Source organism: Rhinolophus hipposideros (assembly GCF_964194185.1).
Source record: "Rhinolophus hipposideros genome assembly, chromosome: 2".
NCBI classification, from domain to species: domain Eukaryota; kingdom Metazoa; phylum Chordata; class Mammalia; order Chiroptera; family Rhinolophidae; genus Rhinolophus; species Rhinolophus hipposideros.
The window spans coordinates 578,450-604,113 of record NC_138048.1 but is presented as its reverse complement, the minus strand read 5'-3'; the positions used below and the strand labels follow the sequence as shown (position 1 = coordinate 604,113).

The 25,664-nt window shown below is 53.1% G+C and overlaps 1 protein-coding gene across 5 annotated transcripts in view; it reads left to right on the top strand.

Annotated features, from left to right (window-relative positions):
• Positions 1–25,664, top strand: part of IQSEC1 (IQ motif and Sec7 domain ArfGEF 1) — a 497,252-nt gene that overhangs the window by 322,286 nt on the left and 149,302 nt on the right. The window contains exon 1 of one of the 5 annotated variants that reach the window (XM_081066456.1): positions 23,103–23,259. The exons of the other annotated variants lie outside the window; for them this stretch is intronic. Within the exon in view, the coding sequence (XP_080922582.1) occupies positions 23,183–23,259 (77 nt within the window). The 5' untranslated portion in view covers positions 23,103–23,182. Of the gene's footprint in view, positions 1–23,102; positions 23,260–25,664 lie in introns of those variants that run through there. 5 annotated transcript variants of the gene reach the window in all.

Below are 25,664 nucleotides of genomic sequence, written 5' to 3'. Positions count from 1 at the left end.
GGACCCTGGTGTACTGGTATGACCTCAGATGGACGAAGTTCCTGTTTATGAAAGGATTCCATCAGAGTGGCCCCCAAAGCTCTGAAGGCAGCTGATTGGAGCGTGGCCAATTGCAAGTTATTTTATTGGCTTCTTTGGCCTCCTTCCTCCATTAAGACAGCCCCGGCATCGGTTTGGAATGGTTATTAAGGGACGTTTTGCATTTTTAATCACCACAACTCTCCCTGGAATTTGTAGCCCGAATGTCACAGTGCCTGCTGGCCCCAAGATAACATGGAGCATTTTCCCACATTTGTTCTTCATTATCAAATAAGAGAGTAGCATTGGCTTCACCTAGACCAGTAGGGATGGCTGTAGAGCCCTCCTGAGTCCCTCAGATCCCCCATTTTTGGGCTTCAGTCCCTGACCGCCTCTAGGGCTGCTGAGTGATTGGGGTACCATGGAGGAGCCCCCTGAGAGGTTGGTCCTGGAAGAGGTGGAGGCCAAGGTCCTGGGGTAATCAGGCTCTTTTCCAGTCCTTCCCCTGTTTGAGGGCCCAGCCACCCTGTAAGAAGCTGCCCAGGTGGAACCCCTCATCTGCTACCTGGTGGTGGTTTGACTTGAGGCTGATGACTTAAGCCCAGATTCCTTTTCCCTAAAATGGGGCCAATGATTTCAACTTCACAGGGGGGCTGTGAGGTAACAAAGCACATGGGGGATATGTAACCTGTAAATATTATTCTCGTCTCTTCCTCCCTGGATTCTCACTGCACAGGGATAGGCTTGGGGACGTAATGGGACTGAAGAAACAGGGACAAATGAGAAGGGGAAGAAACCACGTGCGGCTGAGGGTGTATTAATCAGAAGTGTTTTCGTCGTGAAGGACAGAAACTCCAGTCAGAGGGGTTTTAATGGTCGCTGTCAGTTAACGGCCCAGCGGTTGGGCTTCAGTACGGCTGGATCAGGGGACCTGATACCCTCACCACCATCTCCTGTTTGCCTTCCCCTCGGCCATGTCCCCATGTGGGGCTCTGGCCTCCTGAGAACCCTCACATCCCGCAGGTCAGCCCTGGGGCTCATGCCATTCCTGAAACCATATCTATGGTCAGCCTCTGTCACTTGGGCACCCCTGGAACTCGGAAGATGGCGTCAGCCTTACTTGAACAACTGCACTGGGAATTTAGGAGGGGCTTCTGATGTGTGTGTTTGTTGGAGAGGGGTGGTACACTGAGGCTGGAGACAGCCCACTGCGAATGCTTGGAGTCAGAGGGCAGCCTCCGCTCAGTCATAGGCAGTGCCGGTGGCTGCCCTCTCGGCAAGCCCTTGGCCGGGCAGCTGACCCCTGGCCCCAGCACAGAGCCTGCAAGTATTGACTGACTTTGAGTGCCAGGGGCTTTGCTGTGCAGCCACAAGGAAAGGGGTTACCGCTGGTTGTGTCTGGGTAACTCCATAGGACCCCTGATGCTCGAATCCAGCAGCCTACCCCCCACCCAGGCTGCCATACTCCCTATTTCTTTACCAACTGGGACCCATAAACAAGAACCCTTCTCCTTGCTATTTCATCTTTCCTCTTTTCCCAGTGGTATATATTGAAGAGAAAAAAGGTTGCCTGGAGTCATGTGTGTTACCCAAGAAACTCATCATCTATTTCAGATTGACCGCACATTCTTCTTCTGAGCACCTCAGGGAGGGGAAATCCTTCTAGGCTGTGCTGAGCCACCTGGGGAGAGGAAGTGGGGAGAGTGGAGAGAGGATTGTGGGCAAGCATGTCTGTGCTACTGGCTGCACCTTTTATGTCCCCATCTGTAAAATGGGCCATTCCCAGCACCTGAGACCAAGTGGAGGACACAGAAATGACCGAAGGCAGCATACGGGGTGCTCAAGTGAAAGTAATTTCTCAGCAAGGACCGCGTTCCTGGGCCCCTACAGCTGGAACAAACAGCACCCTCACACTTGTCCACTGTACTTCCCAGTTTACAGAGCACCCCTTAGGCAGAGCAGGGCTTAGAGGCCCGTATATAGAAGAGGAGACAGGCTCTGGGAGACAGGGAGCTCCTCTCAAGGGTGCCCTGGGCTGAAGTAGGATTCAGACCCCGTGGTCTGGGTTTGGGACTGTGTCCTGGGCTCTGTGATGTGTTCCCTTTGAGTGCTCTTCCTCCTGTTCTCAGGGCTGCCCCCTCCTCCTGGAATGGAGAGGCGAGGCATCTGCCAGTCATGGGCCACGCGCAGTAGCGCTCCCTCCCAGCAGCCCTCTTGCGTCAGGCTGAGCTGTGGCTTTACCTCTTTCCTGTCCTTATCCTTTCCTGTCCTTTCACGTCTTTAGACATGCCCTCAAGACTGATCATCAGGCCTGAGACACGTGTCCTTGCCAGGGAGCCCCAGGTCCAGGCAGGACTGAGCCCCGAGAAGGCGGGTCCCTTCCCAAGGCTTCCCATCAGTGAAAAGCCAGGCCAAGGAGTCAGGCTTGGCGATGGCAGGCCTGCTTACCCCCGTCCAGGGCCACGTCTGTCTCACTGGCATGCACACACAGCAGGGTGTGTGGGCAAGGTCCCTGGGCAAGGGCCTGGACCCTCCCACTAGCCACAGCCCTTCCTTACATGGTCGACATGCCCAGCTGGTACCTCCCTCCCAGCCTTTGCCCCTGCAGTTCTAGCTTTCCTACCAGGCTGTCACCAGCCTGCACCGTCACTGTGCACCACTGTGTGCCCAGGCCTGGAGTGGTGCTTGGAGAAAGTATGCTCCACAACTAGGAACCACCTGAGGGCCAGAGATCCTGGGTGCTACACAGAAGAAGTGGCACCTGAGCCAGGCCTTGGTGACAGTCCAGACACACAGCAAACCTCAGTGTATGTTGGGTGGGTGAGGGATGTCCAACGTTGTCTCCTTCAGCTTGAAGTGCGTTTTCCGTGTCTTCCTTTCATCCAGAAAGCACTATCCAGAGGGCACCCTGCGCCAGCCCAGGCCAGGTGGGGGCCTGATGGTAAAAGCCGGAAGCGGTCTGGTGGGGAGGTTACAGCAGCTGACGGAGCAGAATGACTGGGGTGCCACTGAGGGGCGGCCTCAGGATAGGGGCCAGTGGTGGAAAGGAAGGCATTGAAAGCATTGCAGACCCCAGTGCCCAAGGGTGTGGCTTGAACGTCTGCATGGGTGGCAGTGCCTCCGCCCGCTGAGAAGGACCCCACTGTGTGGGCTGCTGGTGCAGGGAGATGCCTACAGGACAGCCAGGAAGGAGCAGGGCAGCATCTAGCTTGGTGTTCTGTTGGGGTGGGGGGAAGTCAGAGCTTGGGACGGACCCCCACTCTTATGCTCAGTGAGGATGCCACCCCTCCATCCCTCCACGTGGCCCTGCACCCCAAGGCTCGGCCCTGCCCAGCTAGCCAAGGGCAGACTGCCCCTGATGCTGCTGCAGTCTCTGCCTGCCCATGGGGCGAGGGCACCAAAGGCCTCCTGCCAGAGCTGCAGCCATCTGCTGAGAGAAGGCTCCACGTCCCAAGTGGAAGCCAGATGCGTAGGGAATGGAGCATATTGTGACAGCATCTTGCTGCCCCTGAAATAGAAACCCCCGCACTGCAGCCTTCAGGCTGAGCTTCTTTCCTCTCCAGCTCCTTCCTGTCATGAATGGAGCAGAAGGATTAAGGCTCCCCCTTAATCCAGAGACCACCACACCTCCAGATCTAAGGGCAGGGGATCCCCAAGAGCCTTGCCTCCCCGGCTAAGGCTTCAGGCCCCACTGCAGCCCTCAAGAAGTGTCCCTGCGAAGAGCTGTGTCTTCCCACCAGCTGTGCAAATCCAGTCCCCCTTCCTTTCCCTCTTACCCGACCAACTCCCCAATCCCGTCTGGCCTGCATTCAAGGACAGTGCACAGGGACCCTCACTTGTCTGTGACTGGGCACAAGCCCTTTCTGCTCTCTGAGCCAGCTCACTCCTCTGCAAGGTGGGGGTGATGTCAGTACTTGCCCCAGGGTGTATGGAAGGACAGAAGCCACATGCCTGCTACCTGCACACAGTGCTTTTAACTTTCTTCTAACAAAACTGAATCAATACACCCAGTATGAAAGAAACGGTGGCAAATCTAAATTAAAGAACTTGTTAGCTAAATCTAAGCTCTTCCATAAAGAATCCCAAACAAGATAAACCCACAGAGGCCCACAACAAGATACATCATAATTAAAATGCCAAAAGTTAAACACAAAGAACCTTAAAAGTAGCAAGAGAAAAGCAGTTAGTTACCTACAAAGGAGCTTCCATAAGATTATCAGCTGATATCTCAACACAAACTTTGCAGGCCACATGGGATTGGCAGGAAATATTCAAAGTGATGAAAGGCAAGGTCCTACAACCAAGATTACTCTACCCAGCAAAGCTATCATTTATAATCAAATGAGAGATAAAGAGCTTCCCAGTCAAGAAAAGGCTAGAGGAGTTCATCACCAGTATTACAAGGAGTGTTAAAGGGTCTTTCTTAAGTAGAGGAGATCAAAATATGAATAAGAAAATACAGGAAAGAAAACAAATCTCACTGACAAAGGCAAATACTTAAAAAAAAAAAGCAATGGATCCACCAATTATAAAGCTAGTACAAAGTTTAAAAGACACAAGTAGGAAGAGCATGCGTAATTTCAATAATAAATTAAGGGATACACACACAAAAGAAGTAAAAAAGAATGGCAAATAACATAAATATGGAGGGGATGAGTAAAACTTGTAGTGATTTTAGAATGTGTTCGAACTTAGCAACTATCAACTTAGAACAGACTGCTATAAACATAGCTTGGTATATACTCATATGAAGCAGATGGTAACCACAAACCAAAAATCTGTAAGAGACAGACAAGAAATAAAGAGAAAGGACTCAAAACATAACACTAGAAAGTCATCAACATACAAGGGCAGAAAGCAAGAGAATAAAAAAAGAACAGAGAAGAAGTACAAATACAATCAGAAACAGTTAATAAAATGAAAACAACCACATACCTATTAATAATTACTTTAAATGTAAATAGACTAAATGCTCCAACCTATCAGAGAAATTAAGATCCCACTTGTAAGTACATCAGAAAGAATAAAACATGTAGGAATAAATTTAACCAAGGAGGTAAAAGACCTTTACTCGGAAAACGGTAAGATATTGAAGAGAGAAATTGAAGAAGCCACAAATAAATGGAAACATGTACCATGCTCGTGGATAGGAAGAATTAATATAGTTAAAATGTCCATTCTACCCAAAGCAATGTACACATTAGGTTCAATCCCTATCAAAATACCAATGACATTTTTCACAGAAGTAGAACAAATAATCCTAAAATTTACATGGAACCACAAAAGACCCTGAACAGCCACAGCAATCCTGAGAAATAAGAACAAAGCAGGAGGTTTCACTCTATCTAATATCAAACTATACAACAAGGCTACAGTAATTAAAACAGCATGGTACTGGCATAAAAGCAGACACATAGATTAATGGAACAGAATAGAGAGCTCAGAAGTAAACCCACACCTACATGGTCAATTAATCTATGACAAAGGAGGCAAGAATATACAATGGAGTAGACAGTCTTTTCAATAAATGTTGTGGGAAAACTGGACAAATACTGTGTTTCCCCAAAAATAAGACCTAACTGGACAATCAGCTCTACTGCATCTTTGGAACAAAAATTAATATAAGACTGGGTATTATATTATACCAGGTCTTATATAAGATCGGGTCTTATAGCAAAATAATACTTATATTAATTTTTGCTCCAAAAGACGCATTACAGCTGACTGTCCAGCTAGGTCTTATTTTCAGGGAAATACTGTACATGCAAAACAATGAAATGAGACTATTTTTTTACACTGTTTTGAATAAACTCAAAATGAATTAAAGACTTATATGTAAAACCTGAAACCATAAAACTCCTAGAAGAAAACATAGGCAGTAAGCTCTCTGACATTGTTCTTAGTAATATTTTTTGAATATGTCTCCTTGGGTAAGGGGAAAAAAAAAGAAATGGGACTACATCAAGCTAAAAAGCCTTTTCACAATGAAGGAAGCCATCAACAAAATGAAAGGCCACCTACTGAATGGGAGAAGATATGTTACATCCAAATAAAGTGTTAATATCTAAAATATGTAAGGGGGGGGGGCGGCCGGATGGCTCAGTTGGTTAGAGCGCGAGCTCTGTACAGCAGAGTTGCTGGTTGGATTCCCACATGGGCCAGTTGGCTCCATCCTCGACAACTAGGTTGAAGACAACAAGCTGCCACTGAGCTTTTGGAGGGGCGGCCGAATGGCTCAGTTAGTTAGAGTACGAGCTCTAAGAAACAGGGTTGCTGGTTCAATCCCCGCATGGGATGGTGGGCTGCGCCCCCCACAACAACTAAAGATTGAAAACGGCTCCTGGACTTGGAGCTGAGCTGCGCCCTCCACAACTAGCTTGAAGGACAACGGCTTGGAGCTCATGGGCCCTGGAGAAACACACTGTTCCCCAATATAAATAAATAAATAAATAAACAAATAAATACATAAATAAATATAAAAACAAATAAATAAAATAAAATATATAAGGAATTCATACAACTTAACACCAAAAAAAATAAACCAATTAAAAAATGGGCAGAGGACCTGAATAGACATTTCTCCAAAGAGGACACACAAATGGCTAATAGACATGAAAAGATGCTCAACATCACTAATCATCAGAGAAATGCAAATAAAAACCTTAGTGAGATACCACCTCACTCCAGTCAGAATGGCCATTATCAATAAATCAAATAACAAGTGTTGGAATAAATCAAATAACAAGTGTTGGAATAAATCAAATAACAAGTGTTGGAATAAATCAAATAACGAGTGTTAGGATGTGGAGAAAAGGGAACCTTGTGCACTGTTGATGGAATTGCAAATTGGTGCAGCCACTGTAGAAAACAGCATGGAAGTTTCCAAAAATATTAAAAATAGAATGACCTTATGACCCAGCAGTTCCACTCCTGGGTATTTATCCAAAGAAATCCAAAATACTAATTTGGAAAGATATGTGCACCCTCATCTGAGAGTGAAGCCGAGGTATAGTGGCCACTGTGATGAGAAGGTACATGAGACTGAAGAGGAAGGCAGGCAACTCTACATGATGTAACAGAATTTATTATAGGGTAAGTCACCTACAGGAAGAAGGTCAGAGCGGATGGCAGTGCACAATGTGCACAGTTACGCTCTGCTACCAGACAGTAGTTACAGTAAATGTTTTATAGTATAGCTAGGATGCCAATGATTGACAAGACAAAGGGACCACAAATGCGGTACATGCCAGGAGCCGTACCTACTGGTGGTCTGATGGTGGATAACTGCTTACAGTTGACACCCACGCCAGTTAGATATTTATCTCAGTTGTCATGCCATTCTGGCCATTACTGACAAGAATCTTTATAGGTACACTGTGTAAGTTTGAATAACATAATAAATAATCATTAACTGTAACTATGAGAACAGTTAGGTTACTAAAGAGGTCACAGCATGAAAAACCTGAACCCAAAGTATCAGGTGCACAAAGATGGATAGAGTCAGTCTTATTCACATCAACATGTGTACATACTCCTATGTTCATTGCAGCATTATTTACAATAACCAAAATAAGTGTCCACTGATAGATGAATGGATAAAGAAGAGATGGTACATATATACGATGGAACGTTACTCAGCCGTAAAGAGGGATGAAATCTTACCGTTTGTGACAACAGGGGTGGATATAGAGGGTGCTATGCTGAGCGAAATAAGACAGAGCAAGTCAATTACCATATTTCACTTTTACGTGGAATCTAAGAAAACAGTGAACAAACAAAACAGACTCATAGATACAGTCAGTGGACGTATTGATGGCTGCCAGATGGAAGGGGGTTGGGGGGCAGGGTGAAAATGGGGAAGGGAATAAGAGGTACAAATTGCCAGTTATAAAAATAGTCATGGGATGTAAAGTACAGCACGGGCAACATAGTAATTTTCTGGTAACTGTGTATGGTGCCAGGTGGGAGCGAGATTTATCGGGGTGATCACTTCGTAAGGTATAAACTGTCTGCTCACTCTGTTGTCCACCTGATACTAATATAACCTATGTCAAAAAGCAAAACCAGCCCGAGCTGCTCACCGATGTCCTCCTGGTTCCTGGCCCTCAGCTCCAGGAAGCCGAGGGCCAGGAACCAGCTTTTCTGTAGTATGTTGAGTGCAGGGCTCACATCCCAGCCCTTGCTCAGCATGTGACCCTGTGCTTGGTGGCCTGAGACAGGCGTGCGGAGAGCTAGGGTGTCCCTCGCTGGGAGGGTATTCCTGCTCGTATGTGCGCATGGATGTGTATGGGAGAGTGAGTGTGCATGTTTGTGTGTGTGTGTATACATGCACGTGCATGTATGTGCTTGTGTGTGCACGTGCTCATGCAATGGTGAGGCCGTGTCTTGTGTATGTATTTGGCTGTGTGAGGTCAGCAGGATCTGAGAGTGTTTGTGGGTTCGGGTGTTGTTCAGTGGGCCCCGTGTCAGATGTGGAGGGGGAGGCAGCCCCCTGAGGTCCATGGCTCTAGGCCTGCACTGAAACCAGGGGGAGTTCCCCATGCCTCCCTGCTTTTCCAGGGCCAGGAGCTCAGGTCAGAGAAGGCTCCTCCAGCCCTGCCTCTCTACCCTCCCACCCGGAGGGCTTGTGGAGCCAGGCGCCTGCCCTCTCCTGGCTTAGTCTTCAGCCCACAGTGACACATGGAGCACCAGGCATGTGTGCCCGAGACTGAGGGGCAAGCTCCAGAGTGTGTCCGGAGGGGACACAGGGCCAGTGAGTCGTGGTGAGGTGTTTGTCAAGGAGCAAGAGACCCAATCACCCAAGGCGATTATACTGACAGCTGTGCATGTGTGTGTTTGCTGATGTGTGCGTGAAGAAGTTCTCAGGATGCTAAAGAAACCAACGGCAGGGACTCCCTGGGGGCTGGGAACACCTTGGGCCATATGGGACAATGGGACAGAGCTTTTCTGTTGACGTCTTTTTTATTTTATTTTTGAACCATGAGAATGCATTGGCTATTTAGGAAGGAAAATTTGTAAATATGTAAGTTACTGGGTTATTTTCTGAATATCCGAAAGGACCCCCCCACGCCCCATTGTGGAAGGACACCCTAAGGGAACATGCACTTGAGCAAATCCTCCACCCCAAGGTTGGGTGGGGTCAGAATGTTCTGGTTGGGGCTCATCTGCCTGGGATGACTGTGGACGCAGGAGGCCTGCAGCAAAGGGCAGGGCACAGAGCCAGGTGAGCTGTCTACCAGCCAAGAGGTCCCGGGCAGGTCTAGCCTAGCGGAGCCTCGGTTTTCTCATCTGTAAAACGGGGATAAGAAACTTCGGTTCTCCCAGAGGCTGGGGAGTGGTGGGCCTGAGGATTGAATGAGATCACATCAGCTCCCGAAGAGCCTCACATCTGGCAGGGTAAGGCTGAGAACCCCAGATTTCCACGCCAGAAGGCTGGGCGGATCTAGTGGGAGCTGCATCTCCCCTGATGATGCGGTGCTGCCTGATGGTTCTGTCTGGGCACAGAGTGGGGATTTGGGAGGGGCTGCAGCGTGCCCCTGCCTCCCGGCCTGTGCTGTGCCGTGCTCCCTGCCCACAGTGAACTGGGCCTGGGAATGATAGGCCATGGTAGTTCCAGACACAACACCAAAGGCACTGGGGCACAGGCTCGGCCAGGCCCCAAGCCACATGGTGAGAGGACTCAGTAACTCCCCCTAGCCAGGAGAGGCTAGCTGTCCCTGGCCAGCTGTCTCGGACCCTGGACGCCCTCAGCTGACACCTCTACCCTAAGAAGAGAATCCCTGGTGGGACCTTCGGGTTGCAGAAGAAGCTGGGATGCCAGAGTGATGCTGGTAGGGGTCTCAGTGGACCTCTCTCTCCAAGCCAGGCCTTTGTCCTTACTGCAAACTCCTAGCCTGGGCCTGTGTCTGACCCTGCAGCCCGCCCTGCACCAGGCAGGAACCCTCACCTCGAACATGCTCAGATCACGCTCATGTTCGGCCTTGGCCCTTGCTGTCCCTTGCATGAAACTTCCCCTTCCTTCAACTTATCACTGCGACCTCAGCTCAGAGGTCACCTCTTCCTAAGGGCTTTTATTGGCCAGTGTCTGAGGGCAGCCCCTACCCCTTCACCTCTGGCTTCCACCGTCTCATACACTTGCTTCTACTTTCTGACCGGTTTGTGTGGTCATCTGCTTTTCTCATTTGCCTCCTTCCTATTGCCCTGTGCTCTGAATAATGCCACCGATGATATCTAAGAGCCTCAGTTTCCTCATCTGTAAATCAAGGATAAGAACATCTCACTGTTGCAGGGTGGTGGTGAGTGTGAGGAGGCAGTCCTAAGCTCTTAGCGAGCCTGGCACCAAGTGGGGCTGCACGGTCAGCAGGCGGGATGAATCAGTCATTGTCCTAAAACGGCCTGAGACATCCCCACCCCCTAAGCTAAGAACCACTGCTCTAAACAAACCTCCTCCGTGTACAAATGGAGAAACCAAGTCCCAAGGGTCACGATGCCCTCTAGGGCTCACTCCTGGACCCCTGTCTGGTGCCCTGGGCTCTCTCTCCACACCTCTATTGGTGGGGGACACATAGACACCCCACACACACAGCAGGGAGTTTTCCAGACTGAGCTCCTGGGCAGGGCAAGATGGCAGGACAGATGCGTGGACGTCAGCCTGGAAGAGTCGCCTCACTGTGCCAAGTGGTGAGGCCCCCGGGCCAGCAAGCAGGGCTGCTTGAGGCTGAGTCGGGACAGAAAGGCTGAGGGTGGTAGGCAGGAACCCTTTGTGGCCTTCTGTAGGCGGGGGCCTGAAGCCTGGGTAGGTGTGCAGCCCAGATGTGAGCCAGCAGGAGCACCTCACGTCTGTCTGGTTTAGGAGGTGCCTCCAGCCTGTCAGCTCTGGGGAGCTTCATACAGCGTCTGAGGCAGGAAGATCAGCCCATCTGACAGAAGGTGAAGTGGAGGGTGAAGCGGACCAGAACTGGGAACCCTGCAGGCCATGTGAGCTGAGACAAGATCCCAAAGCAGCCCAGCATGGGGGAGAGGCATGCCTGGGTCCAAGGCCTGGTGCCACCTCACGTGCTCTGTCTCCACTGCAGAGCCCTAGAGAGGAAGGGTGACACACTGCACTCACTGACTCACCAGAACTATGGCGGGGGCTGAGCCCAGGCCTGGCTCTCGCCGGTGCGTGGTCTGCCCAGCAGCCTGGCCGAGTGGTCAGGAGCACGAACCCAGCTCACTGCTGCGCATCTTCCCTGACGTGGAGCAGGTATGGGCCCCTGCCCTCATCTCTGCTCAAACAGAGAAGCTTCTGGAGCCCTAAGAATGGCCAGACATTCGCTGTCACAGTTCAGCCTCTTGGGTCAGCATCGTGGGTACCCAGAGCCATGAAAACATTCCCTCCCTGTGACCCAGAAATTACAGGAACGAGTGCTCAAGGAACATTGGTGGCTTTACACAAGGGCTGTGTTAAGGGGACATTCCGAAACCCTTGTTTACGAGGGAGACCGGAGATGGGGCCAGTCTCCAGGGCAGGGAAGCATGCTGGCGTTCCAAGCAGCTTTCCACGGTGTGACGCCATGTGCAGGAATGTTTGAAGACCTGAAAACACACTCAAGAGGAGTGTTACGGGAGGTGCTGGTGTATATTTTACAGAACAGAGAATATTTTTGTGTAACCAAAAAACATATATACCTGGTCACAGGCACACATTTAGAGAAGGGCCTGCCAGAAAATATCCTCAACTATTAATACTGGTTAACCCCTAGGGATTAGGATGGTACGTAATTTTATTTTCCTCATGCTCTGCTGCTACTTTTTATGGTTGATACGGTGAATATGTATTACTTATTTAATAAGGGGGAGGGGGCAGAGGAACAAGGAGGTGTGTGGCCTTCCTGCCCCTTTGGAAATGAAAGCAGATTCCACAGATACCCTTTCTGGGGCCTGTGGCGGTCTGGAGCCACCTTGCTTCAAGCCTCTTCCCAGGTCATGCCCACACCCCAGACAGTCTTTAGCCACCCTCTGAGTTCTACAAACAAGCCCACTCACAGCAGCTCCTCGGGACCTTGAGCTGACCTCCTGGGGAGGGAGTAGTGGAGGGCCCCATCCCATGGCACACAACCACCAGTGCCTCCCTTCTCCCCGTTCGGCCCCTGCTTTCTCTATTTTTTCCCATTCCTTGTCAAGAACAAGTAAGGCCATCCCCTGGCTCAAGACATGGTAGCTCGGAGCCGCCTGTAGCGGTCTGGTCTTCACTGGGGACCTCCAGGTATTCATTCCAGAACGCACATGGGGCCAGAATTGTTACAGCAGCGAGTGTGCTCTGTTTGAAACTGACAGAACATTCCAATCTTGGAGTGCTCTGGGGGATTAACTGTTTCCCTGTTAGACCCCTCTGGGGCGTCCCTTTAAAAACAAAGGTGCATGTGAACAGACATGTCACCACAGATTTGCAGATGGCTGATAAACACATGAAAAGATGGTCAACATCATTAGCTGTTGGTGAAGTGCAAACTAAAACCACAGTGAGATACTACTACATACCTATCAGAATGGCTAAAATGAAAACATAGTGACAGCACGAGACCCTGGCAGGATGCAAAGATCCTAGATCACTCCTACCTTGCTGCTGCGAACGGAAAATGGTGAACTCTGGGAGACAATTTTCTAAGTCAATGTCCGCTTACCTATGACACAGCTCTTGCACGCTCGGGCATTTATTTCCGAGAAATGAAGACTTATGTTCACACAAAACCCCGGGGGAGAAGGTTCATAGCAGTTCTATTCATAACAGGCGCCAAACTGGAAACCGCCCGGGTGAGCACTGGCGGAGGAGTGGATAAGCCCATGGCGGCCCATCCACTAGGTCCCTAAAAAGGGAGGAGCTAGCTTTACACACGCACACCTTGGATGAGCCTTCAGGAAGCGTGCTGAGTGACAAACGCCAGTCCTAGAACGTGAGGTGCTGTACAATTCCATTTCTGTAACATTCTTGAAATGAGAGAATTTTGGAGACGAAACAGATTGGTGGGAGGAGAGGCGGGTGAGGCTGCAGGGGGAGGGCAGCATGGCCGGGCCTGGCAATGGGGCACTTTGGTAACTTGAGCATGGTGGGGCTCACGCCGCGCCGCACACGTGATAAAGTTATGTGGAGACATAGACGCATGCACACACGTGTGTGTGGTGTGTGCCGGGTGAAAGCTGCACAGGCCTGGTGGACTAGACCAATGGCAGTTCCCTGATGAAGCTAGTGGCCTATATCCATGCGAGATGTTACCAACTGGGCAGGCTTGGGCGAGGTGCCTGACACCTCCCTGGGCATCGTGGTTTTCAGCTTCCTCTCAAAATGGTTCTTTCGAAGTAAAGAGTTAAAATCAAACAACAACAAAGAAAACCCAAGGTGCAGCAGCATGCACCAGAGGTTCTGACTTAATTTATCTGGGTCAGGGCTCAGGCATTAGTATTTCTTAAAACTGCCCCATGTGTCTACCGGATAGCCAGGGAAGAAACACTGACTGACCACTCTCATCCACATTCAACAGAGGGAACAGACCACAGAGGGGAAGGGCTTTCCCCAAGGCCACACGGCTATCACGGAAGGAAAGGGATGACTGCAGGCTCCCCTGAGCCATGGCCTTGGTGTTGTCTGCTGCTCCAGGCTGGGGCCAGAGGTTGGGGCTGAACCAGGAGGTTTGCGTTTTTTCAGTTTAATGTGAATTTTTACGGACATAGTGTCCAGCTTGTTGAATTATCAGAAACTGAACGGGAGATAACTAGCATGCAGGAGCCCCTCATGCCCTGCCAGTCACCACCTTCACCCCTCCTGACTTTTTACAACACAGGGCAGTTTTTCCTGTCCTTGAACTTTGTGTATATAGTTGGGTGCTGTTTAGAAGCTGTAGGACTGGTGCAGCCAGTTTATTCTGAAGGAAAAAGAAATGAGCTCCCCAGGAGCCAGATAAAGTAGGGCTGGGGGCAGGGAGCGGGGTCTGAGAGAGCATTCACAGGCTGTCTGCAGGCAGTCACCTGGTCCAGAATGTGGTGTTTGTTCCTTGAGCCTGAACCAAAGGCCAGAGGAGGAGCTGGAGCCCTGCCCAGGTGACCGAGAGTTGTGTTCACGAGCCTGCTCCAGGGTCCCTCAAAGATCCTGGGGTCCCTGATCAGGGGGAGGTAAAGTCGCGCCAGCAGGGGGGATGGAGGAAGGAAGTTGGATTTGGGGCTGAGCAAATCACCTCTGAGCGCCCCAGTTTCCCCATATGTAAAATGAGGATTTTATATATGTAAATAAAACAAATACCTGTTAATATAGAATTGCTGTGTGAACATAACACATTAATATTGAATTTGGATACTGTTGGTATCACACACTAATATAACCTGTATTGTATATCAAGTGTAATATAAGCTGTGCTGAATAATGTACTAATCTTTTGAATTCTGTACTAGTCATGGCTGCCATTTATGGCATGCGGACTCTGCCTGGCACTGTTCCAGCTGCTTTAAATATAGTAACGCATTTAATCTTCCCAGAGCATTACGGGTGAGGTACCTGGAGGTTCGTTAACTTGCTCAAGGTGACAGCGTAGCATGTAGCAAAGCAGGGATCTGGAACCTGGCCCCCTTGGCTCTGCAGCTCACCTCTTCACTTTTAAGTGCTAATGTCTCAACTTACACTGTTATCTGTGTGTATCTCAAATATGCATGCCTAGCACTTTCTGGCTCACAAAATGTATTCTGTGGGCGATATCTCATCTTTCTTCCAACGTCTATGTGAGGTGGACCTATTACCTCATGTTCCAGATGAGGGGCCTGGAGCTTAAGGAGGGTTTGTCACGTCTCAGGGTGGAAATGGGGTTTGAGTCCAGGCAGTTGGTTCCAGATCCAGGTAGGCCTGGCCTGGAGGCCTCCCCGAGCACTTACTCTGGGCCTTTCCCACTTGGCCTGTGTCTCTCCCATTCGCAGCCAGGCTCAGCCACGAAGGAGGGTAGTGGGGAGAACTGGGCCTCGGTATGTGCTGACAGGGCTGCATGGACGCAGTGGGGAGCAGGCAGAGGCTGGGTCTCCATTCAGAGCCGTCCTAGCTGGGCTGACAGGGAGTCAGAGACACCAGGAGGGGGACTACCAAGTGGTTGAGGCTACCAAGGGGTTCCCAGAGGTGGGCAGGGATGTGGCTGGGAGGAGTGGAGGGCCCAGGCCAGGGCCACGGCCTGCCATGCGGTTTGGGGCAGGCCACAGCACCATTCGGGCCCCTCAGGCCCCTGAGGGCAGGCCGTGTGAAGGCAAGTACTCTGTGTGTGAAGTCCCCGCCTCCACTGTTTGCTTCGGTGACAGTACCATCCAGTTGGAAAGTCATGTGCACCCCTCAGTAACTTGAACCCATGTATCACCATGTCCTAGAGAGTTACCATGCCTTTCTCGTGGGCTACACTGAAGATTAAGTGTGTTGATGCCTGTATAGTGTTAACACCAATGCCTAGTACATAGCAACTGCTCAAAAAAATTCACTGTTATTAGGGAAGTGGGAGATAGAAGAAGGGAGAAAAGGAAGGAGGACAATACAGAGGGAGGGAGGGAAGGAAGGAGGGAAGAAAGAGTCTGCCTAGGGGCACGGAGGTGAAGGAGGAGGGACACAGGAGCTGATACTTGAGCAGGGTTTCACAGGGTGAATAGGAGCTTGCCGCAAGATAAAGAGGCAGGGAATGGAATGATGTCCCACGTACACGGCGCCCTAAACCACACTTTCAGCATTTGTAAAGGGGGGGAGGCACGTGATCCCATGTGCCTCACGAGGTTCATGCAAGAGCTAGGTGAGGGAGAATTTGAAAACCTTCTAGCTAGCAGGGGGTGCCTGCGGCGGGCCAGAGTGTTGCCATGATGTCGTCAGAGCAGGGCTGGAGCTGGGACCTGGGTCCCATGCCGTGGCCAGGCAGCCTGGGGCCCGGGCGCCATTTGCTGTACCCTCATATCCATCATAGGAGTACTGCCTCACATGGCACACCTGCGTCTGAGTGTCCTGGCAGGGGGTGACAGCTGGGTCCCCTGTCCAGACTTGGAGCTTCCCGATGACCAGAATGCCTCACCACGCCCAGCATGGGTCCTGGCATGGGAGGGAGGAAAGGCCTGCCTTGCTAGCCCTGCCCTGTCTCCCTCTGACGACTGTCACCCATCCAGAGTGGGCACAGGACAGTGAACAGTGCCGGGAAGTGACTGGAAGGCATCCTGACCGCACCCCTCACGTCTTCTTTTCTTCCTGATCTTTGGCAAGGCCTGGTTGGCACAGCGGCAGGTGCTGAGCCCACGGTGTGCGGGCACTCTGGCTCCAGGCGAGGGGAGCCCATCTGCAGCCTCTTCAGCTGGGGATGAGAAGGACGAGGTACCTGGGGCATCTAACCTGCTGAGCACGGGGTCCAGCCGCCAGCCGTGCTTTAGCTGGACAGGAAGTTGCGAAATAGCATGTCAGTGCGCAGACGTGGAAGGGGGAGCCTCCGTCAGGGCTCTAGTGAGAGCAAGGAGGGAAACTGAGGCTTCACTCAGCTGATCATGGCGGCACCCAGCGTTGGCTCAGAATAGCAGCATCCATAGTGCCAAGCACGGGCCACACAAAGCAGATACCAGGCCTCTGAGGCACTGGGCAGGGGAGAGTAGGTGGGTAGTACCACGGGAAGAGCGGCGTCCCACTGCAGAAGGCATCAGAGGAGAGGGGCAGTCCAGGGACATCGCCTCCAGGAGTGTCTTGCCAAAGCAGCTGCTCCCGAGGAGAGAGGACAGGCAGGGCCCGGGTAGCCAGGCCCATGCCTGGGGGGAGGTGTGTCCCAGGCCCAAAGGCTTTCAGGCAGAACAGACAGAGGCTCTTGTTTCTCCACAATCATTCCAGATCCATTGTGTGCCCCTTGAGCTCTGTACTGTTGCTTATTCCCTCTGAGGCAACAAGGCACAGAGAGGTGAAGGGACTTCCACTAAATCCATGGCTAGTTCGGCGTGGGGTGGGATCTGACCCCAGGTGGGGCTGGCTTTGGGCCCAGATCCAGAGATGAAAGCAGCGTCTCCGGGCAGCAGCTTCCGTGTCCCAGGCATGGCAGTGGTGGGCCCCAATGTGGTCTGCGAGGACTCCGGGGCTTCTTCGGGGAAGGAGCTTGGCGGTCTCCAGCCAAACACACCTGAGTCTCAGTCGTGCCCGAGTCTGAGCTGTTAGACCCTGCCATGATGTTCCCCTCTGAACCTGTTTTCTCAGCCATGAGGGGGCACAGGGAGCGCTCCTTCCCCATCTCTAGCAGCACTCACCATCGCTGGCCCACGGCTTGTAGGTTTATAGCAGAGGACAGGATCAAGGAGACACTGTCCCAGCTATGACTAGTCCCCTCAGTGAGGCCAACAGTGACCAGAACACATGAGGCTCTGCCTTCGGGGAGGGGACACTGATGGAAAGACAGGCAAAGAACAAGCAAACAGATGGTTCAGCTCCTTTCCTGTGGGGCTCTGAAAGAAAGCAAAGGGGGCAGTGGACTGAGCATATTGCAGGGCAGCGTACTGCTTTAGGTGGGGAAGGTCTGTGACTTGGAAAGTGAGTGTCAAGTGTGCTGATTGGGGGCAGAACATTCCATGCAGAGGGAAAAGCAAGTGCAAAGGCCCAGGGGTGGGAATGCGATGGGCGTGTTGCAGGAGCAGGGAGTCAGCCATAGTGGTGGTGGGGGCAGGGGGAGTAGGAGGAGAGCAGTGTCAGGAGTCAGAGGACAGCTCACACATGAGAAGGGGAGGTCTGTGGCAGGGGGACCTGTGGGCAGAGCTGAAAGCTGGCAGGCCCAGGCCTCAGTTGGGTCAATTAGCTATGACCCTGTGAGACCTTGGACCTCAGCTTCCCCACTGAAAAGAGTGCAGTTGGACTTGATGTTGCCAAGAGCCCCTGTGACAGCCCTCTGAACTGCATGGAGTAGAGACAGGGAAGCTTCTTGGCTGGCCCTCCCATCAGAGGGAAAGAAAGCACATGGTTTCTTGCATGTGGGGACCAAATGCTTTTCCAGGGCTGTGACCCGTCCTGGGGCCACCCAGTGTGCTGTGAGGGGGGCGTCAGCAACCCTGCCTCACCTTTCCCATCTCAGGAGCTCCCTGGAGACCAAAAGCAGCCTCTCCACTGACCACTACAGGTACTGTTGCACTCTCCTCTGTAGGCCCACTCGAGCCACTGGGCCCACGCTTCCCATCTGCACCGAGGATAGGCCCCAAGCAGCCCTTAGGGGAAATTAGCCCCACTCTTTGGCCCTACAATTCCTCCAGGGACTAGGGATACTGCTGACACGTGCCCTGAGAACAAAGACAGCTAAGAGTGGTGCCCCCAAACAGCAGGGCTCAGCCAAAGGTCCCCTGAGGACCAGGGCTCAGCTGATAGTTCTGAGGTCCCAGGCTGGTGTTCTGCAAAGGGCTGATTGGAGCAGCCCAAAGGTGAAGCTCACGGGTCCCACTGATTTGTTATTGTACTTGGTGGAGGCAGCAGCTGTCTGAGGGTCTCTGCCCTCATGTGTCTTTTATCTTAAGGCTTCCATGAGATGTCTTCAGAAGAACGCGTTGTCTGATTTTACAGGAAAGGGTTGGAGGCCGCGGCCTAGAGGGTGGATGAAAGCACAGGTCTCTGCTTGTAGTCTAGTGGGTGAATCAGGGAAAGACACGTAGCAGGCAGCAGGCCCTGGAGTGGGGCTGGCACAGGGGCGAGGCCCAGGCAGCGGTGTGGATCAGGGAAGAGGAGCCGTCTGCGTTGCGTTGCAGAGGTAACTAGAAGTTGGCTGGGGGTCATTGCTGAGGGCCCCAGGGAGGACCTACGAGGAGCAGGCATGCCCGGCACGTGGGGAGGCAGAGGGTCAGGCGCAGCCGCGTCCCATGGAGGAGCGTGGCCTCTGTGAGAGGGGCTCTGAGCAAGCCTGAAAGGAGGCTCACAAGCAGTGGAGACACCACGCAGGGCAGGCCCCCTGTGTTGGGGCGCAGTGGGCACTGTTGGCTTGGAGAGACCAGCTCTGAGGCCCTCAGGCTGCGTGAGGCTATGAGAAGAAGTGAGGGAGTGGCCATCTGGGCACTGCTTTCCTGAGGCAGCTCGGGCTGGAGATGAAGAGCTGGGCTGTACACACACGTGCTCACAGGCATGAGCTCCCACTCTCCTATGAGCCTGTACGTGGACACTCCCCAGCTACGTGTAGTAATAGTAATCGCGTATATTTGATGGGAGCTGGCAGTGTCCCACTGCCTCACAGCTACACAGTGAGACAGAACTGTTAGCCATTTTACACAAGCCTCCTGTTCAGGATTCTCAGCTGTGGAGCACTCCTGGAATTTGTTCACACTCAGATCCTGGTGTGAACACTGCCCGATGCTGTAGCACAGTCCTCAGCCGTGTGTGTACACCTTCTCGTACCGTGACTTCTCACATAGTCGTTGCACAATCACATGCACACATAGAATTCACAACACACACACACTCCTTTCCTCATGTAGCTGGCCCCTGCACCGTCACTCTTGCACACAGGCTCACACACCCAGGCACCCCTGCCTGGCTGGCCCAGGGTCCCCAGCAGTGGTGTGAGTGTCCATGGCAGGATGGGCTGGGCCCAGGGTGTAAAGCTCAGGAAATTCCTGGAAGCAACTGAGCCACTGACTTCTCTGACAGCCCCGTGTTGCAGACAGCAGTCCACGCTGCCAGCTGGCCAGTGAGTGCCCTGCTTGGGGACAGGCTGGGAAAGGCTCTGGAATGAAGGGAGGGTGCTGGGTCTCTTGTCCAGGGGTGTCTGCATGCTGGGTGGGGTCTGTCATGAGTCCCCTGTCCTGTCAGGTTTGACCACTCAGTTCACCATCAAAGTAAGACCCGGCTATCTCCAGGCAGGGCGGGTGGTCATGGTCAGGGGGCTGCCATAGTCACCAGCGTCCCTCGAGGTTAGCCACACCTCACCTTGCAGCCTATGACCCAGTGCCTTCTCAGCCCTAAAGGACAGAGCTGGGGGTCGGATCAGAGACAGCAGGGCCCTTGGGCTCTGCCTGTCCCTCCCCTCTCCTTAGCCGTTGTTTCCTGAGCACTGTGAATGCCGGTCACTCAGGATACATGGGGAACGGTCCTGCTGCCTTTGCAGAGTTACTGTGTCAGGCAGCAAACCACAAAGAAACCAGCCTGTAACATAATGGGTCAGATGATGATTAGTGCTACGAAGAAGTCAGTCGGGATAGAGATTGATGGGCGGGCAGTCAGAAAGGGCCTGTCTGAGGAGGCATCATTTAACCAGACGGCAGCAGGAAAGGGGGATGAGCCGCGTGACTCCCTGGAGGCGGGGCCTCCAGGCACTGGGGGTGGCCAGTGCACAGTTCCTGAGGGGCAGCTTGCTTGGCCCGTTTGAGGACCAGCAAAGAGGTAGGTGCTAGACGGGATCCCCCCATCCCTGTGATCTCACTGTCACATGCATCCTGACTTCTGACCGTCACACAGCCTTGGGACACAGGCACAGCTCAGTTCTTCATCCCATTTCACAGGTGAGGAAAACAGATCCAGAGATCAGAGGAATATTGGTGCCAGACCCGGGACCAGGGCCCCGAATCCCCACATAACCCCTCCCAGCACCACCTGGCCTCTGCTACTGGCTTTGCTGCTTGTGGGGGCCTCTAAGAAACCCAGCCCTCGAGCTCTGGTGGAGGCAGTACGTAGCGGCCGGGCCCATCCTGCGGAGGGCCTGCAGGCCCTGTTCACAGCGTGGGAATTCAGAAACAAAGGCCCCAGCCAATAATTGCCTCCTTTCAAAGACACAGCCAGCTTCCTCTGCCACGGTCGTGACAGGGAAACTAATGCCCTCTTCGGGGAGAGGGGCGGGTGGCCTTTCAGGCCAGCTGTCCATCCTGTGCTGCCTTGGCAAATATGCTTGTCGTGCGCAGCAGATGGCCGCTGTTGCCCTCCTTGTCCACCTGCCCTGTGGCTCACAGCCCCGTTATCCGTGGCTCATTGTGCCCCCATGTGGACCATCCTGTGTCCAGCGTGGGCCCATCCTGATGCTCCCCCGTAGGTGGGCGTCACGCTCCCTGCTGTACAGCAGCGCTCGGAATGAGCCACTCTGGAAGCCTTTCCAGTTCCAGCCATCCACAACAGAGTATCTCCAAAGGAAATTCCTCGTAGAACAGAGTTTCTCAGCCTCCGCACTACAGACATTTGGAGCCCGAACATTCTCTGTGGTGGGGGCTGTCCTGTGCTCTGTAGGACGTTTACCAGCATCTAAATGTCACAGGATACCAGAAGCAACTCCTGTCTAGTTGTGACGACCACAATTTCTCCAGACTTTGCTAAATGTCCCTGGCAGGGAGGGGGTGGTGGCAGAATTGCCCATGGCTGAGCACCTGTGCTCTAGAAGGTGTTTGCCCAGATAGACTAAGGAAACGGCCTCCTGAGGCCAGTAACTGGTGCCTGGCTTTGCCGGAGTCCAGGCTGGGGTCCGTGCCCTGGTTGCACAGCAGCCCTGGGACACCCGGAGTGTGTGCTGTGCACCAGCTCCCTTCTGAGGCCCTGTGTCATGGACATCACTCCTCGCAGGTGGGGATGTGGCCTTCCCTGAGCCTGTTTCCACATCTGTGAGCGGGGAAGGTCAGGAGGCCTCTTCATAAGGGTGCAGGGGTCTCCAGTTTTGTCATGTTGAGCAAATGAGGGACCTGAAGTCGCAGAGGGGCTGAGTGCTCTCAGACACTCTATTCTGCTGTCCCAAGTCCTCATGCCTTCAGCCGGTGGGGACCAGGCACCGGTGGGGACCAGGCACTGGTGGGTCAGGATTGTGCTGAGCCAGGAGTGGGCCATGAAAAGGAAGGTGAGTCCTGCCCCAGAGAGGCTGCTGCTGCAGCTGGGGGTGGAGGGTTGGGTGGCAAACCCATGGGGGTGTCACGGGGTGGCATGAAGGGGCTCAGGACACCAGGGAGGCTCTGAGACGGTGCTGAGGTACAGTCTGATGGACGATGAGGACCCCTCTCGCAGAGGGACCGCAGGAAGGCCTGGAAGGGTGTGGCAAATCAGGGGACATGACGGGGGTCAGGGGTCTGGGTGTTGGGAGCCTCAGAGAGGTCAGATGGTCAGCAGGAGCAGGTCATGGAGGGCCAGCTGATGGCCGGGACATTGTCCTTTATTCTGAGAGCTGCAGCGGGCCACACGAGGGTATGGAACACAAGAGTGATGTTTTAAGGTCCCTGCAGCTGATGTGTAGGGAATGGCCAGGGGGCCACCAGAGTGGAAGCTGGGGACCTGCCAGGATGGATGGGGAGACGGGCTGGGCCCAGTGGTTCGGCTTCCTCATCTGGGACGGCCAGGGCCTGGGTCCACAGAGCCTTCCCTTCTGCCTGAGGTATCCCTGCTCCTCCCGAACAATGCCCCTGGCTGTCCTCACCCTCAGCCCAGCAGCTCCCCTCCCTCCCTTGCTAGCAGTAGGAGTCCCCTCCTGGCAGCCAATGAGCTGCTGCCATCGGGGTTCCATTTGAGATTTTATCAATGTGTCCCGTCACCCGGGCAACCGTGCAGGGCTGCCCTGTCAGTCTTTCTCTGCTGCCTTTCAGAGCAGGGCTGCTCCCACCCACACCATGTGGCTGCGTGGTGAGTTTTCACTCATGCGGTCTGCTCCGGGATCCCACCAAACATAATTGGCAGACAAGGCTGCGCTTGTCTGTTGTCTCGCCCCCTTCCTGCCTGCACCCCCTTTGTCTTTCTGGACTCAGCCACTCCAGGCCAGACAGGCGAGTGGGCCACTGCCCAGCCAGGTACTGGCAAAACCACCAGGAACCCCAGGGCCTGGTTGGAAAAAGGAGCTTGCAGAGCTGCTGTCAGGAGGCCCAGAAGCCAGCACCCCAAGGATGATGGGCCAGGGGCCCTCACCACTTGGCACAGCCAGGGCAGCCTTGGTTTGCCCCAGAGAGCCCCAAGGGAGCCCCAAGAAGCACCAGCCCCCAGAGACAGCAGCAGCTTGAGCCTGCGGGTGAGCTACATGGACGAGTTGCTGGGCTTTTGTGTGCGCTGCTCTTTGTACTGGAGGCGTGTGCTGCAGGAGCCGGCTGGGCAGGGCTGGGCCATGTGAGTGGGGCCTTGTGGCAGGACCAGGACAGGCCGGAAGGCTAGTCCCCCAACTCCCGCCAGCCCCTTTCCAAGTCTCAGTGGAGGCACCACGGTGGTCCAGTGGCTGGAGACGGACAGGTGAAAATGCTCAAGTTCAAGGCCTTTTGCCTGGATTACTGGCAGTTCTTGTGCCTGCAGCCGCTGCACGGAGTCTATAAAAGGTACGTAGACCCTCAGGGGAAGACCTCTGCCGCTAGGGCAACGGGGCTGCAGGGGAACTTTCCCCCTGAGCCTGCTGAAGGTGGGGCCTCCGCATCTCAGCACAGGGTCCTTGCCTCTGGCCAAGAACTGTGGCAGCATTTGCCGCAGGTCACTTTACAATTCTGCTTAATTGTACCCTCCTCTCCCTCCAACCCTGAATCGGTAGGATTTCTACAGAAGTGGTCACCCCAGAGTGCTTTGTGGTCAAGTGCTGTTTCATGACTTCTTGCTGCTGGGATCATCCTGGGGGGGGATTTTTTCCTGAGGGGGTCTAATCCCACAGGAGGTCAGCCCTGCCACAGTATACTCCCTCCGACTTCATGGGAGTCTCCTGTGGCTAATGGGTTTCGCTGTGTCCCCAAGCAGAGATTTGAGACTTATTGGGGGGGGGGGGATCCTTGGTCTGGAGGTTAGAAGACCAGAGTCCAAGTCCCTTCCTTTACTGTGTGACTTTGGATGGCTCATGTCCCCTCTCTCTGCCCCAGTTTCCCCTCTTTAGGGATTTGGCCCTGATGATGTGTAGTGGCATTTGGGGACGGCTCCCTTAAATGACATAGGCCCAGAGACCACAACCCAAATGTTAAGAAACCTGACAGTGTCTCGCACAGGTGTGTTCTGTCCCCGTCAGACCTTGGCCAGGAAACGCCGGTGCCCAGGCCATTAGGAAGGGCATCATGGAGTCGTCTCCATAGCCACCTAGGGCCTGTAATGAAAGGCCCTGGAGGAGGGAATGAGAATACCGGCTATTCTGAGGGAAGTAGTTTTTCCTGATTTCACACTCTGTGAAGTCCACTGGTATTAGCATTTGAGCAGTTCTGGGAAAGTGTGGGAGCTTTTCTTTTCTCTTCCAGTGGGCTTTTTCCGAAAGAGGCAGGCACTGAGGGTCTCACGGCAACTCAGAAAGGAAGTCCCGCTCTTGGGTGGCTGCCAGGTTGAGAGGCCATCCTGCATCTCTGATTACCACCAGCCACATTAAAACATTGTGCAGGTGACTAGCCTTTCACTGCTCTCCTGGAGTTTGTTTTTATAGCCCCGGCACACCTGGAATGTTCTGGCTGTTATTAAGTGTCTGCTGAGGATAGGCTATTTTACCTGACTGTTAATCCCTACCACAAAAGAGTCATTAAGCCCCCACCTTTGACAGGTGAATAGAGTGATACCCAAGGGTAGGCAGCCAAGTAAGTGTGGCCACAGGATTTGGACCCAGGTCTGCCTTGGTCCAAGACGGAAGCTCCACAGCTTAAGGTCACAGCACACCAGGGGTCCTGGGGCAGGAGGGAGAGGCACAGCCCCTCCCACGGGGCTCAGCTGGACAAGGGAGGAGTGAGGGTCAGAGCCTTGACAGAGGAGTGGGACTAGATGTGGGGACTTCAGAGAGGAGGTGACAACTAAGCGGGAGGTGAAGCATGTGGAGGAGTTGTCTGGGCCGGGAAGTGGAGGATGGGTGATCCAGGCAGAGGGAAAAGCACATGGAAAAAACGCAGAGGCTTTCAAAGGGCAGGTATCTTCAGGTGGTGGGGAGAGGCCATGGAGCTAGGAGGGGTGTTGGAGAAAGGAGTCCAGGACCAGTGGCTGGACTTTGTGCTGCACAGTGGGGAGCCTACGAAAGGTCTTAGGGAAGGTATGGCAAGTTGACAGTCACCTCTGGTAATGCATGGTCCCATGTAAGAGGCCTGGCTCAGCCTCCAGGGGAAATCGATGAGACTTCCTTGGCCCTTGCCTACTGTGGGATGTTCTTATTCAGAGCTGGTGATATTTTCTCAAGTTGGTCACAGCCTTGAGGAAGAGAATCACTAATAAACCATGAAAGTTAAGGATGGGGGATAAATAAAGGTGGCAGAGGGAAACAGCATGAGGGAAGCCATCCAGGAGGAATCAAGGAAGGCTTCCTGCAGGAGGTGTCATCTGATCTGGGCCTAGAGTGGGATGGGATTTTTCTAGACAGGAAAGGGCACTGTAGGCGGAGAGCATGGCATGAACAAATGTGGAAGTGGGATAGAGCCTGGCATGGTTTAGAAATGGTCAAAGGTGAGGCCATTTCTATATGGGTATACATCAGGGGTGAGACTGGAAAGGAAAATGGAGTGGGTGAGGATAATGCTAAGATTCACTGAGCACCTGTTATGTGTGAGGCACCATCTAAGTCCTGATTCTGCACCATCCCCAAGAAGTGGGGAATATGATTATCCCCTTTCCCAGGTGAAGAAACTGAGGCACAGGAGGGAGATTGTTTGCCCAGAATCGCATGGCCTGTCAGTGGGACCACTGGGATTGCACCGGGTGGTCTAGCTGCTAAGGACCCATGCTGCCAGCTGAGGAGCTCTGACTGTGCACCCCACGTGTGATGCTCTTGACTAGTGTCCAC